General features: G+C 43.5%; 1 protein-coding gene across 3 annotated transcripts in view; it reads right to left on the bottom strand.

The window, feature by feature from the left end:
- The window catches only part of VWA8 (von Willebrand factor A domain containing 8), a 338,064-nt gene that overhangs the window by 41,898 nt on the left and 280,753 nt on the right, over window positions 1-15,413 (bottom strand). For all 3 annotated transcript variants that reach the window (XR_003609736.2, XM_028105773.2, XM_028105791.2), the window contains 2 exons: window positions 4,143-4,251; window positions 898-1,054 (listed from right to left, as the gene is read on the bottom strand). Coding sequence is in view for 2 of the 3 variants with exons in the window: in XM_028105773.2 (XP_027961574.2) it covers window positions 898-1,054; window positions 4,143-4,251 (266 nt within the window). In the remaining variant the exon portion in view is untranslated. The remainder of the gene's footprint in view (window positions 1-897; window positions 1,055-4,142; window positions 4,252-15,413) is intronic.

Here is a 15,413-nt window from a genome sequence, read left to right as displayed (position 1 = left end):
CTCTCTCTCACACACACACAAGCGTGCTTTTTTCTAATGGCACCCAGCCCCTTCCATTGAGCACAACAATGTAAAGCTGCCTCCCAAACCACTACGAATTCCTTCACTCCTAAAGGAGGTACTGCCGGTCCTTTGGTATTTTTGGCTTTTAGCTAAAGAACACATGTGGATGTCTAGTGAAAGCATCATGTGGATTCTTATTTTTTAGATGGTTCCAATCAAAGTGGCCCAGATGGGTTACGGATCATCTAAAAGCCACAGGCTCACTGGCCTGGATTTCAAAGCCTCCACCCACTGACAGGGATTCCACATTCAACCTCCCTCCGCACCCACCCAGCTGGTACCTTTCCTCCTGGATGGGCAAGCTGGCTCTCTCCGCCATAGACACTGTGCTCATCCTGCTCATTTAGGTTTCCCCTCCTGGAAGATCCAAACCCTGGCTGAGCTCAGGCCCCACCTCACTGACTTATCCTTGTCTACACCAGCAGGAGGCATGGCCTCCGTACCACCGGACGGCAGCACTTAAGGAGTGTGTATGAGTGCGTGAGTCTGAGTGTGCACGTGCGTGTTTACAGGTCCCGTCCCCACACCTATCTACAAGATTCCTGAGGGCAGGAAGGGAACACCGCCTAAAGTTTTCTAAATTCCCTTTGGGGCCTAGGAATGGATGTGGACGGAGTGATTTGAACTTTAATTTCTCTTAAGAGCGGTCTCTTTGGTTTTTGTTTCTAATGGGCTCAGTTCCTGTTTCTCCTCAGCCACGTGGGATCAATGCATTGAACTGACTGCACCAAGCAGAGAGAATGAGGCCTTATGTCCCCTGGGCTGTCTCTGCTGGGGAGGTGGGTGCTATGGGTCTCAGTTTGTGCTGCGCCAGGTGAATGGTGACCCACTCACCGCTGCTGAAAGGCCTTCTGGCCCATCTCTCTGGCAGCTCTCTTCACCTCCTCAGGAACCGCGTCCTTCTCAGCCTCCGACACCTGGTACACGGTATGGCCTGCGTCCAGCCGGTATGGACCGCCTTTGCCGCCCAGACCTGCGGTGTCTCTTCCTCCTGGAAGGAAACCGTGAAAATCCAGGTGGTTAAGTCTGATCCAGGCCACAAGATAAAAGTCAGATCGTGGCTTGAAAGCCGTCCCGTGAAGCATGTTAACTGTACCTAATTAGTAATCAAATATTCAAATGACCTTCTTCTGGAAACAAAGGGTACTCCCCTGTGTAGGTGCCTTTTCTCTTCTCCATCCAGCTGAAGTTTACCCATATTCCAAGCGTCAGTCCAAATCCTAGGACACCTCATCTGATAACTCTACCTCATAGGGATCACTCCTGGCCACTATTTACTACCCTTTAATGTTTATTTTTTTCTTTTCTCACCAACCATATGATGGGTGGGATTATACCTTATATATTTTTATACCTTTGTACCTATAAGAGTGGCTTGAACTCCATAGATAACTTGGTACATATTTGTTAATTAAATGAGCAACACTCCTAGTCCCTCACATGTTACCTTATTTTTCCCTAAAATAAGAGAAAGACAGTGAGGATAGAGGATATAGTCAGCTTTGGGTACTGTCAGTTTCAGAACAGTTTTTCCAATATAAACCCAAGTCTGCATGCTTACAAGTGTGCATTGTGTAATACTGCATAAACTGTTTATGTTGTAAATATAAATTAAATGCCTGGAAGACCAGGTGAGGAGGACCTTGGCTAGCTAGAGAAAGCTTGCCTTATCTCAATACATTCAAATTATTTTAAAATACTGTGTTGACCCCCAAAATACATATATTGCCTAGATTTGGCCCCTGGGCTACCAGTTTATTACCTCTGCTTTATAATGATTAATATACTAGCAATCAGTTTCTTTCGTTCATGCACACATAACTTGGACACTTAGAAGAGAACTCAACACTGGAGGGAAAGTATCGTATCATATTGTGTCGTATACTAGTGTTATATAGCAGAGCATCTTACAGTTAAACTGGACTGCTTGAGTTTGCATCCTGCTCCCATACACTATCTGTGTGTCCTTGAAGGAAGTTCCTGAACTTCTCTGTGTCTCAGTCTCCTCAGCTGTAAAATGGAGATACTAATATGATTTACTTCTTGGCATTGTCATGAGGCCACGATGCTTAGAACAGTATCTGGTGCAAAATAAGAACTACTATGATTATTTAGACAACTTCCGGTCACAGAATGAGAATGAGGTCATTTCTAAGTTGCATAAAGTGGACATTTTTAAAGCTTTTAGGCTTTGGTTAAATGATGTTACATTTATCTTTTCTCCCTTGGAGCCTTAATTGGTGTAATAAACTAAAAGTAAAACTCAGTATGCACTGCTACCCTTACCAAGGTCCAGGCAGGTCACTTCCTTTTGGGAAATACCGCGAGAACAGCCTATTAACGATCATATGTTTCCCTTCGATTTGAGCACATCTGATTTCACTCTTATTTAGAAATTGGGGGTGGAAAATTCCTTCTTAGACGTGTGTGATTCCTGGCTCTCACTCAGGGACAGCCTGGAGGCAGAGAGGACCAGGAACTGGACAATGACAATGAGCTCCAGAGGCAGAAAAGCTGTTTCTGTGACCCGATTCCCTTCCTACAGGAAGTTCTTCTTAGGCATGGGTGGGTCACGGATTTGCGTGGAACACTTCCTGGGCGCTGAGGTGACATCAGTCTTGGTGAAGAGAAAGTACCCACAGCTGTTCAGAGGTTGGTATGAGCGATGCTCAGCATGAGTCACAGGAACCCTCGGGAAAGTTGCACCAGGGTGAAGAGGGCATGAGCAGGGAGCTCTTCACGACCTCTGCTTCTGAGAGCCTTTAATTTATACTGCTTAAATGAAAATGCTGGTCAGAGGTTCTAGACTTCAGGGCATAATCTTGAAGCTAATCCTGGACACCCTAAATCAGCTCCGAAGATATGGGAGAACACGTAAGGGAGGTGCTCTGATGATGAAAGAGGGATCAAGTGACTTGGGTCAGACTAAGTTCCACATAGAGAATTCTGAGAACGACAGACAGAAAAAGAATTTGAAGCAAAAAAGATTCGACAGATAGAAAAATAAAGGCCGAGGGAAACAAAAACAGGGTCTTCAGTCTGGACAGAGGTGAGCTAGTAGATTCAAACGGAATAAAAAGCGAGAATCTCCGCTCCAGAGTAGTCCACTGCTGGGAAAAACCTACATCTGGCCAACTCGTTCCACAATGCATTCCATATGGATTAAATCTTGCTGGCTTGACACTAATTTCAAGATCAAAGGACATTTCTAAAAATATGCTTTCTTTAAAGTTGATGCTTGATGAATAAACAGAATAGGCAAGAAGTCTCCAGGCCTATTTGATAGCACATTGTCTCAGCATAGAAAGCCATTTCCTCTCGAGGCTGTCAAGGCCAAGAGGCACACAGCATCCTCGGGGAAGGTGAAGTACGGAGCTTGTGCCAGAGTGGCTCACGGCCAAGATACGATCAGACAGTGCCCACATAGTCTGGCCCTATTCCTGCAGCCCAGCAGATATGTCTGCCCCAGTGGCCGCAGGAAAGAGGAAGACAGCAGTCATGGGAACAATGCTCCTGTCAGGCAGCCAAGAGGAAGGAATGGACTAGAGTCATCGGTTCAAACGGCAGCCCACTCTCTTATCTCAAAACCCTGCATCCTCAACATACTCACTTCTGAGATGGGGAAGGCAAGACCCATTTATTTTCCAAGTCAGCTGGTCAAGAAAGAATTTACTATAGATTGCTGGCGTGATCCCAATTTAAAAGAAGGGCTTAACTTTTTTAACGAACACATTCTTCAGACCCGGTCCCATGCTCAGCACTTTACAATCACAAGTTCATGTAATCCATACCACAACCTTGTCAGGCAGCTAATATTTTCCCCTTTTCCTGATGTGGCAATGCTGGGAGTGTCAGAACCGTCTTTGGTCCCAGGGTGGCAGAGTTCTGGGACTCCAAATGCCAGAGTTTTTCCGTCTTGATGTCATGCCGGGACATAGGGCAAAAGTACAGAACAGCTGACTAACGGGGGAGGCAGAGAAGGCAAGTGGTCCCTGAGCCTTCTCAGGGGGGGTGTGCAGTTTCCGCGGGCTCGGGAAGTCTCGGGGTGCCTGTCCCAGGAGAATGCCCGTGCTACCAACCTGTTCCGCCAGCCCACGTATTGCCGCCCACATGGGGCATGTTGTCTGGGTCCTCCTTCCCGTGTTTGGGGGAGCTCACGTCTTCACCACTGTCTCTGCTGACTGTAATCTACAAATGAAGAATTGAGACATTATCACTCTCTCATGACCAACACCAGAAACTGCAGGACAGAAAGAATTCTTTTCTCCTAAATCCTTAAGGTATCTTATAACCTCAGGCCACAGGACACAATAGATGCTGTTAGTGTCTGGCAAAGAATTTTATCAGAGTTAATATCCATTTGGTTGGGAAGGAGACATTTAATTTTTTTAAAAATTCCTTAAAAAGAAAAGAAACTGGACTGAGTTACAGTTTCAGAATTTTCCTGGTGTAGAACCTGCCTCAAGCGTTTACACAAGGAACACCACCTACCAGATGCAGGGAGAGTGGATCTCACCAGAGACCGACACTCTCTAAACAGTTTAAAAGGATCACTGCCCAGCTGTTCTAGCTGAGTAACAGCAGATATACACCTACGTATTTAATTTTCGAAGAAATCCCAGTCTTCTGAGAAATATTTTGTATAAAATATATGGAAAAGAAAAATAGAAAATGTTTCTATGTATGCTTCAGTTACAAAGTTATATACACAGACACGAAAGACTGCTTATTTATTTTCCAGATGCTCTCTGATTTTATTATGGTATTTTGTAGCTTTCCTAATTCAGCTTTATTTTAAAACTGGAGTTACCATTCCTGCAATGGCAAACAGAATAAGCTGCATTTTAGCCCTCCTCTGTGAAAGCCTGTGGCTTACTGGTCCCTAATTTCATTCAGCACAGATTCACCAAAATGACTGGTAATCACCCAAAAATTCCAATCCTACTAAGTTAGTTCAGTAGATATCATTCCACAATAAAAAGAACTCAAAGCAGTCCCACTTCATGAATCCTATGAGCCGGCTGTCAAATGTATGATTTTCAGGGCAGACCAGATCAAATATTCATTTATTTGTCCAGTAAGACTTATAGACGATGTACTGGCAGGACATGCGAAGTACCATGGGGCCTACGAAAGCCATGGAGGATTGGTCACTGCTCTCTTAACTGCTGAGGGTAGAGTAGGGCGCTTGCAGATAGACCAGAAGCTGGATCAGTTTTTTAAAGCTGACCCACTCCTTGTTAGCGCCTGGACTTTCATTCTGGATGTTGGATTAATGAAGGTAGGCAAGTAATTTGGAGTCTTTGCAAATAAAATGGCTACTAAGAATGAATTCAACATAACTTCCCTTGTCTATGTCCAGACTAGTTAATTTCAAATGTTGCAACATCATAAAGAGATTTCTGCCAATAGCCTTGGCAACATTAACATAGTTTTGGCCACAATTTTAGCATACTTTAAGAAAATTTAGCAACCAGGACATGACAATTGATATGAATTCCACACACATAATCATGCTCTAAAAATGGGTCAAAATAAATATTTTCTCCTTTTTAAAATTAAGCTATGCAGAATAGCTAGAAACATTTAGAGAACAAATAAACATTTAAGAAAACTTTCCCAGAACTTGTCACCACTTTCTAACTTTTCCAGAGGTAATATAAGAGATAAGCAGCAAATTAAAATATGTATATTGGCTGTAAGAAATCTAGACCAGCACTAACCAATAAAACTTTCTGTGCTGATGGAAATGTTTACTTCTGTGGTGTCTAATATGGTAGCTATTTGTCCAGTGTGGCTACTGAGTACTTGAGGACCTGAATTTTAAATTTTACTTAATTAAAATTAAAATTTAAATAACCACACGTGGGTAGTGGTTATTTCACTGGACAGCCCAGCACAAGGACAAGCTTGCCTCAGCCCAGCAGATACTGTTTAGAGCTCTCTGCAGCATCTTATAGATGTTCTCCATGAGAAATGAGAAAAACAAGGAACAATTAAGAACTGGCATAGGGTTTTATTCTGTTGCTAATTTAAGAAATTTATATAAAAGTTATTAACTACAGTGTTTTTTTTTAAACAAATATAATGGAACTTACATATGGAGATACATTTACTATAATAAGAATATAAGCTTTTTAGGGGCGCCTGGGTGGCTCAGTCATTAAGCGTCTGCCTTCAGCTCAGGTTGTGATCCCGGGGTCCTGGGATCGGGCCCTGCATCAGGCTCCCTGCTCAGCGGGAAGCCTGCTTCTCCCTCTCCCACTCCCCCTGCTTGTGTTCCCTCTCTCACTATCTCTCTGTCAATTAAATAAAAGGTTTAAAATATATATATAAGCTTTTTAAAAGATGCATTTATTACAACAATACTGTCACTGCTCAAAACACTTCTGGACTGCTTCTGGAAGGATGTACAGAGTCCGTGACAGATTCTTTAATATGTTTAATGGTGGCAACTATGTGTTAAAACAAAATTTGATTTTTAATAAACAGCCAAAGGATAGAGTTGATTTCTGGTGTAAACTATTAACTTGTTATGTACTCTTTAGCAAGTCAATTAAGTTTTCTATTTTTTTTTCATTTTTTTAATTGTACAATTAACTTTTCTAGCCCTCAACTTTCTCATCAGGAACTAAGGGGGGTTGAACTAAATGATTTCTACTATTCCACCTAGTTTTGGGATGCTCTGATTCCAAATCTGGTAAATAGGGTGATTAAGCTGGGGTTTTAGTCAAAACCAGGTACACTTATATAATAATAAGACTAGTCTGCTTATAGGAGCTGTGACTCTTCTTTAGGCCAATTCTAAAAGATGAAGTTCCAAAAATGGTCTGAGCAATGACAGCATTATTGGAATAACTGTTCTGAGCATCATTCTTCATCTTAGGGTGCGCGTGGGCGTGTGTGTGTGTGTGTGTGTGTGTGTGTGTGTGTGTGTGTGTGTGTGTGTGTTCAGGTACGTTGTTTAAAAATAAATAAAAGAACTTCAGAAGAGAAATAGAAAGCAAATTCTTATGTGTCTAGTCAGTTTATTTTAATCGAAAATTAGTTATCTTCTTTAGACATTTCCTACAATCCAGATATTCTGGTACAAGAGAAGAGCCTTTTAAGAACAAATACTAAAAATGATGGTGTAAGACAAAAGAAAAAGCCCCTCAAATTGCCCCTCTCAGTGACTTCTGAAATCATGCTCTTGGAGTTGCAAAGACAGCTATGATGGGCCAAGAGGGAGGCAGAAAATTGGCTATGAAACTTCTGGGCAGAAAGGAACAGGCATGTTCTCTGCCGCCTGTGTCTTCCCAGGCCATCTGCTGGGGAATGGCACTGCTCACATTGCCAACAACAAGGCAGGCATACACCAGTCCCAAATGGGAGTCTAGAGGTGTTTCAAAATTGACAAATTCTTGACAAAAACAATCACCAGCCCAAACCTGATTTATTCCAGAGAAATATATACCACAAAATTCCAGGCCACTTACTTTAAAAAAAAAAAAAAGGCATTTTGAGAAGTTTATCTAATTTTGTGTCATTTGATGAATGCCATTATACTCACAGGAATATATTTCTCTAGCGCATCTGCCAAAGGGTTTTCGAAGGCATTTTAGGGCATCTCCTACATGAACTGACAATGATTCATAAAAAGTACAAGGCAGGAAGTCTAAGACAGTGCAAGCCAGGACAAAAACTGAAACAGATACTAGGGCAGGCCTATCATTTGAGGAAGCTTGTTTCCTGGGGACAGACAGACATGAGCCACTGGTCATTCTGAAAGTTGATAAACCGCTGAATACTTTGAAGTATGTGTTGAGGATTTGGAATGCATTTTCTATGAGGGCTGGTTTCACCTAAAAGAACTTAAGTAAATCATTCCAATTGCTGAAATGGACACTACTATATTCATTTAAATGGATCAAAATTTTCCCTAAGCCACAAATATCATGGACCCTTACAAAAATTGTTTAAGATTTATTTATTTATTTTAGGGAGGCAGGAGTAGAGGGAAAGAGAGTCTTAAGCAGACTCTGGGCTGTGTGAAGCCTGATAAGGGGCTCGATCCCACAACCCTGAGATCACCACCTAGGCTGAAACCAAGAGCTGGACACATAACCGACAGTGCCACTCCAGATCCTCACAACTTTTGGTGCAAACTGATGCATGTGCTGAGACTTTTGATGTGTTTCTGACGGCTGACACAATCTACTTCCTTTTAGGTAAGTGTGCCGTAATCCTAAAAACCGTAGTCCCAGAAATCCTCTTACATATGAATTAAAATGGAAAAAACATGGAACTTGTAAAATATAACTCATAAAAATGTTCTGGAGTAAAGCAACCCAAAGTCAGAGCAGGGAAGGGACATGACTCACTAAAACCTTGTAATTCTGGGCAAGGCTCATGTATTTTAGGCTCTTCCTCAAGTTCAGGATTTTTAAAAGCCATCAGTAAAATGATATAAATAGCCAGAATATAATCCTGGAAGAAAAGTTAGCTCTTGGAGGTATGACTGGACAAGAGAGCTGATTCTCATTTTCCAGCTGGAGACTAGGTGTGGTGCAGCAGATATTTCTAGTTGCCTACCCATCATCCATGCCCTCCTCCCCCCTCTTCTTCTTTTTAAAGATTTTATTTATTTGACAGAGGCAGACACAGTGAGAGAGAGAGCACAAGCAGGGGGAGCAGCAGAGGGAGAGGGAGAAGCAGGCTCCCCACTGAGCAGAGAGCCCGATGCGGGGCTCGATCCCAGGACCCTGCGATCATGACCTGAGCCGAAGGCAGACATTTCACTGACTGAGCCACCCACGCGCCCCTGCCTCTTTCTTCTTTTTAAACAGAAGTCAGATGAATCATTGTTGACCGGAATTAAGCACAGCAATCCGTTGCCCTCTGCCAGTGACTGATATAGGGAAAGGGGTGTGAGCTGAGATGGAACAGAAGGTCCATGAGGAGGTTTCTGGGAAACGTCTTCCTCCCGGGTAAGAGAAGAGCTCGCTTGCTGCTCTGGATGCACGGCCCTGCTCTCCCCTGCAACACATGCGCACCCGCTGCCTTGGGAAACACGGGGCTGTGATGCACAGAGCAGCAACCTACATCTGATAACCACGTGGCAACGAGACGAAGGTGGTGGAGGGAAGGATGGAGGAGCTTTTGTCCCCGATGGCACTGTGGAGCTGCTGAACCAGCCCTGGAGTCACTTAACTCTGATCTTCCACATGAGCAAATAATAAATGTCCGTATAGTTTAAGCTACTGTCAGTTGGGTTTTCTGCTACTTGGAGCCATTTGCATGCAAATTAACAAATTCATGTGTTGAAGGATAAATGACAGGTAGCAGGGCAGAAGCTATTGTCTTGACCTTTTGGAGGATGTCCTATTTCTAACAAGAAGACATTCTTTAAATTTTTTGACATCAAAATTGTCATAATAATACCAGCACAGAAATCCTATTTATTATGGTTGCCTACAATTTTCTTGATTGATTAGCAGCCAAATGAATGAATTTATCCATTCTCTTATTCAAACATTTCTGTGCATGGTTATGGTACATCTGCTACTCACTGGGACACAGAGACACATGGAACAGGATCTTTGCTTCTAGAAGGATACTGTATAAAGGGGAACAAAGTCACAGTGCAGTGTGATAGAGGCCATAATAAGGTACTGAGCATACCTGCCTAAAACATATTACTCTCTGAGGTTACTCTTACTCACAGATTAGAAATTTCTTTCATAGACACAATGGAAGGCACATTATGTGTCTTGGATTTCTTTCAAAGACACAATGGAAGGCACATATGTCCCTAGGGATGATGGTCTTTCATATGAAGACAGCTGGTTAAAAAAAAAAAGAAAAAGCTTTCACCCAGTTTTCATAAATAACATGTAGCTTCTATAATGAAATGCGTGACAAAAATACCTTTGTCCTTAGGTACCTTCTATGTGTTCCAATTTCAATTTCTGGAAAACCATCAAGTATGCAACTCATCTTCAGGTCTTCCCTGGCTGATGGCAACATCTGCTTTCAAATACTCAGTGGCCTCCTGCCCTCTTTAATCCCTCTTCATTTTTACAAAGCAGGGAAGGATCTGATTTTTGATCACTAATATTAAAAAGTTACACTGTAGCTGATATTCATTCATGCTAAATCATCAACCCCAAAGGGCATTCACATTGTGTCTTTAAACACTAAGGGAGAAATCAGGTCTTTCCTTTGTTTGAAAGTCTAGGAATAACCAAGCAGGCAGAGGTGGCAGCAGGAGTGGATGGGGTAGGGGATGGGGGGAGGGTGCCAGGTCTGTTCCCTGGTCCTGGAGAGAAATGCCTGTTGGGGCGATTGTCATATTACACGTAAGAAGCAGGTGGTCTATGGTGTGTCTTGTAGCAGCTCTTGCTGTGATGGAGTGGATGCACTCTTCTGGCATCAAAAAGGGTTCCTGTCCTTTCTCGTGGGCTTCTTCACGTCAACCAGCAGCCCCTCTCTCCTGATTTGGGCTGGACTCCTTTGCCCACCTCACCAAACACAACCAAACTCTGTCTCACCTTCTTCTTTTCTGCTTCAATACTCCTAGAAACGTATGTGTATGTTGCTTCCTGGCACAAGTGATGTGCTCGGTAAGTATTTTTAAACATTTGAAATGGTAATCTAAAACACCTCCCTTCCTCTATCTGATAACGCTGTTCTGGAACACATACCTATATACATCCTCTGTTATTTCTCTGAGTTTACAGTTTCTGACAAAGAACTTTCTCACTGAAATGACCCTCTTCATACATAAGTCTACTATTATGCAACAAAAATACCCCGCTTGATTAAAATGAAGGACACTGAAGATTTCACCGACTTGGGCTAAAAAGGGGGGGCAAAGTATCAGTTTATTATTTTACTTTGCATTTTGTTGTCTGATAGCAGTAGTTGGCACAGTGGTTTATACACATACCCTTAAACATCAGAGATGCTTAATAAATAGGTTAAATGAATGTGTGGGAGACTGCTCGCAACAGAATCAGAGTTTAATCCTCTGTGTACAAACTTCTCCACAACAAGCGGTCAGCTGGGTGTCTGCTAAGACTCTTCCTTGGCTCTTTCCCATCAGCCCCTAATGGGCAACCAGCACAGCGGGGCCCAGTCGCTGGGCAGCAGAGAGCCGGCTCCTAACAGGGGCAGGGAACATGTGGCCCTCTTGGCTCTGGGTGCTCTGGGTGTTCTTCCATCCTGACTCTGCTCCTCCCTCTGCTTGACTCTGGTCCCTGTGAGGCCTCGGCTCTGCTTCTGGCTGCACCTTTCAACTGGGCCTGGGAGGACTCCCTCCCGTGGCCTCTGAGTCTGTGGCCAGTGGCCTCCTTGCTCTCCGACCCAGCTAGAGCTCTTTGAATGGCTGTCCAAAATCAAATCACAAGGCTGCAGAATCCGTCCAGAACAACCTCTTACTTTCCCTAGAGTATTTATTCCTCTCTTTCTTCTACTTTGATTCAAACAGAAACAAAAGGCGAAGGAGACTTTTGGAAAACGTGGAACTATGGAAGAGAGAGGATGGGCTCAAGAGGTCGTTTCATGGGATAAGAGGCTGTAATTACAAACAAATCTTTAAGGGAAACCAAATGTTATCATCGTGTGTAGATGAGTGTCAGAAACACATGTTAAAAAAACACAAATAATTGGCATGGCGACAGTTGACCGGCACGGAAACACTCCCCTCCTGCTGCCACTTGCGAGCACATTCTACGGCGTTCCCCGAGAAACAGCTGTTAATTAAATTCAGACTGCGGAGGGGGCACAAACCAGCAGGTCTTGATATATTCTACCCTTTCTATTTTTGCCTCTTTTATTTTCAGGAGCCCTCAAAAGGTTCACATTCAACAACACTAGAGTCAATTGAAGCCTGGCCATCCGGCTTCCATAGTCAAGGAAAAGGTCAGCAATGCATGATAACCTCAACTATAGCAAAGCGTGTGCAGACGCTTCGGTTGTGGTCTATATGAGGTGGCCCTGCCGAGAGACAGCTACTGCCATGTACTTTGATCATTATTGCCACTAAACGGTCTCTTGTGACATTTCCTGGCCAGGTGATTTCAGTCGGGGACTGAACTTTTGTGTTCTAAGACACAAAACCTATTCGGCAATTTTTAAAGCTGTTGTGCTTTCCGTGTCAAAAGAATTCTCTGAGGTGTTGTGTAGCTAAGGAAAAGGAAGGATGGGTAGAAAAGCCATCCACACCACAAGAGTTGGCAGAAGCAACAGAGGCTTTTAATATGACCCAGGTCCTAACAGTTCTCGGAAGCAATGATCGCAAACCCACGCAAATGCACTTAACATAGGAATTCTCTGAAAATAGGAACGCTAAGCGCATCAGTGCTGAACAGGTCCTTACGGCTTACTTCCTGGGGAGTATCACACACTGGCAACCGGTTCCCCATTTTCTGTGTTTTCGCTGACGTCCCATTCTGCCGCCGGCTATCCTTTCTTCCAGTTATCCTTCATACAATGGTTGGTTCATCATCTCAGGCTATAACCATGTTTATGACGTATTGCCCACTGATGTTTAACCTGCGCTTCCTTAACCATTTCCCCAGGCACATGGAGTTCTTGTAGAATCTGTGTGGTAACATCCAGCAGCACGGTCTTCCTAAACAGGACCAACGTTCTCACACACTTTGACAGCCACTGTGGGTCAAAAGTAGTAACCAGAGAATGCAGAGTAATGGCATAAAGAGAGTCCAGAGAGAAATAAACTAGATGCGCTGCACACACACACACACATACCTTAGGACAGAGCGGTATGGGTGTGTTGCTCATTAGCTGAGCACTTACGGTTTGGTGCTCCCAGGCTCACGGTGTGAGGGAGTGCTCCAGGTTGCTGCACTGGCTCAAATGGGCTGAGAGTGTATGCGGGCAAAATATGCATGTTAAGTGACCGTGATGTACACTTTTATTATAGTACCTTTATATATGTGTATACACATAGACACACATGTTTAAAAGAAAACATTTCTCTAAGTGATAAATAGCATTGCAGTGAATCCGTGAACCCCTATAGGGGATATGTTGGAATATGTGGCCAGATAGGCACACTGGTGTGGATTCTATGCTGCGAACATCCAGAAGGCAGGGCTAGGTCATAGCATCTTCGTGTCATCTTTGGCACCTGGCACAGCCTCTATGGTCATTTCAAAGCTGCAGGATGGCTCCACAAGATATTCTTGTGGTATACCTGCCACAAGGATATCTAAAAACCTGATAATCGCTCTCCTGGGACTTAAGGAGGCAGGTTGCAAAGCAGGAACTTTGGGGCAGGAGAAAAGAATACTACTGGGTCTTGCTTTTTGTGAAACATTCTTCTAACTTTACTTGTGCCTACTATGTGAACAATGGATTAAGACCACGAAACACCAATAGGTAAAACTTTCTAATGAAATTTGGGCAGAGTTATATGACGCAAATTATGTGATGTATCATGGATACTGAGCTACATAGTAATTTGATACAAATAAATGATTCCTAATAATGGCTATAATTAATTAGGGGCTTATATAATCAAACACAAGTGAGTTTGTCATCTTCTTCTTTGTGTTAGTTTTCCAGTTTTTTTCAACGGTTTCCATTTACACCCCGAAACTCATACTCCCCCAAAGACAAAAGGATGCCATCCCAGCAAGTTCCCTCTGTGCTTGCCTCCCAAGGTTCCCTCTCTCCCTGCACCTTGCTCTGTGGCCTGGATCTGAGGATTCTCCCAACAGCTCCAATTCTTGTGAAGCCTGGAGGTCAAGGACAGGAGGCAGCACGGACTCGGGGCATGAAGTTGTGTATGTTTCTAGGAGTGCTGTGACAGGGTCATGGGCAATAAAGGGGATCGCCCAAGAGGGAGAGGAGAGAGCACACTCCAAAGAGACTCTAACCCAGGGCCTCGGGGCTGAACTGGGGTGAGTTGGGCGGCAGCCAGTCCTTCCTCTGTGCCCTCCCGGGGCTCGTACTGTCTTCTATTCATGACACTAATTCTTCATGACACTTAGGAATGTTTTCTTGTCGGTCTCCTTCATCATTGTATTCCTGGTCCCCATGTAGCGTGGCATTCTATGTGAGGTTATGCGAGGTCACTTAACAGAACCCTGGCTTTAAGAAGTGTATTTAGGCCCTGCTTTTGACTTACTTTAACAGGGTTTAATGTCATTTTTAGGGGATGAGTCAGTTTAATGTAGAGGCGTGTGTAAGAGAGATGTGATACGAGGGAAGGTGCCTGCAAGGAGGTGAGTGGTGTCTGAGGGGATGGGGGTACACCGCTGAGGGAGCGTGGGCTCAGAGCTGGACTGGGATTTCGGCCCCGTGGGGCTCCAAACTCACTATGTGACACTCAGCAAGTCATTTTAACCTTTTGGGCCTTAGTCTTCTTGTCTTCAAAATGAAAAACCAGATGAAATTCTTTCTAGCTTTACGTTCTTTACTTGGACCCTTATCTACATTTATCTCGGTTCTAGTTTATGAGAAATATAAGCTGTCACCAGGGATCAATTTGACTAAAACCAGAGTTAAGTGTAAAGAATATTTTGATAGAGTCACATAAACACTTGGCTTTTCTTCAGATGGGTTCACTAAGATTTTTTAAATTAAAAAAAAAAGTTTTTTTGAGAGGCAGCTTGATGTCATGGAAAAACCATTTTACTGGGAATTAGAAGGCTGGCTTTTGACCCTGGTTCTGGCACTAAATGGCAAAATGGTTTTGGCTAAAGTTACTTATTTTCTCTTAGCTTTCTTCACCCAGAAAATGAGGAGGTGACTGGCAGAAATGTAATTCAAGTACATTACGTGGTTCTTCTGGTTGATAACATTTTACAGAGTATAATATGGAACCTGAATGCTGGTCTAACAAGAATTCCAGCACAAATTTGTGGCTGGGGCGGGGGTGGGGGGGTGGAAGGAGTGTGTATCACACACCAGGGATAGGGAGGTACAGACTGTGCCTCATGGAGTAGGGATGGGAAAGTGTAAGGGTGCCACACTTGAACTCCAATGGTTGAAGGGAAGAGATAATACTTAAAATGGAAAATCAAGAAGAAACAGAAACATGTAATTGAGAGATAATGGGGGCCAAAAAAATAAATCAGCAAAAGGAGTTGAAAGTGTTTGTCTCTGAACTATTTTTCGTAACAAGTCTTTTGAAATTTTTTTAAAAAGATTTATTTATTTGAGAGACAGAGAGCGAATGAGTGAGAAAGGGATGGGGGGGGGGGCAGAGGGAGAGGGAGAGACAGTCCCAGGCAGACTCTGTGTTGAGTGTGGAGCCAGACACAGGGCTTGATCTCATGACCCTAAGATCACCACCTAAGCCAAACCAAGAGTCGGGCGCTTAATTGACTGCACCACCG

Source organism: Eumetopias jubatus, unplaced genomic scaffold, assembly GCF_037043125.1.
Source record: "Eumetopias jubatus isolate StellerSeaLion01/CBP00866 unplaced genomic scaffold, mEumJub1_p1.0 scaffold_3, whole genome shotgun sequence".
NCBI classification, from domain to species: Eukaryota; Metazoa; Chordata; class Mammalia; order Carnivora; family Otariidae; genus Eumetopias; species Eumetopias jubatus.
This window is presented reverse-complemented; position numbering and strand designations above follow the sequence as displayed.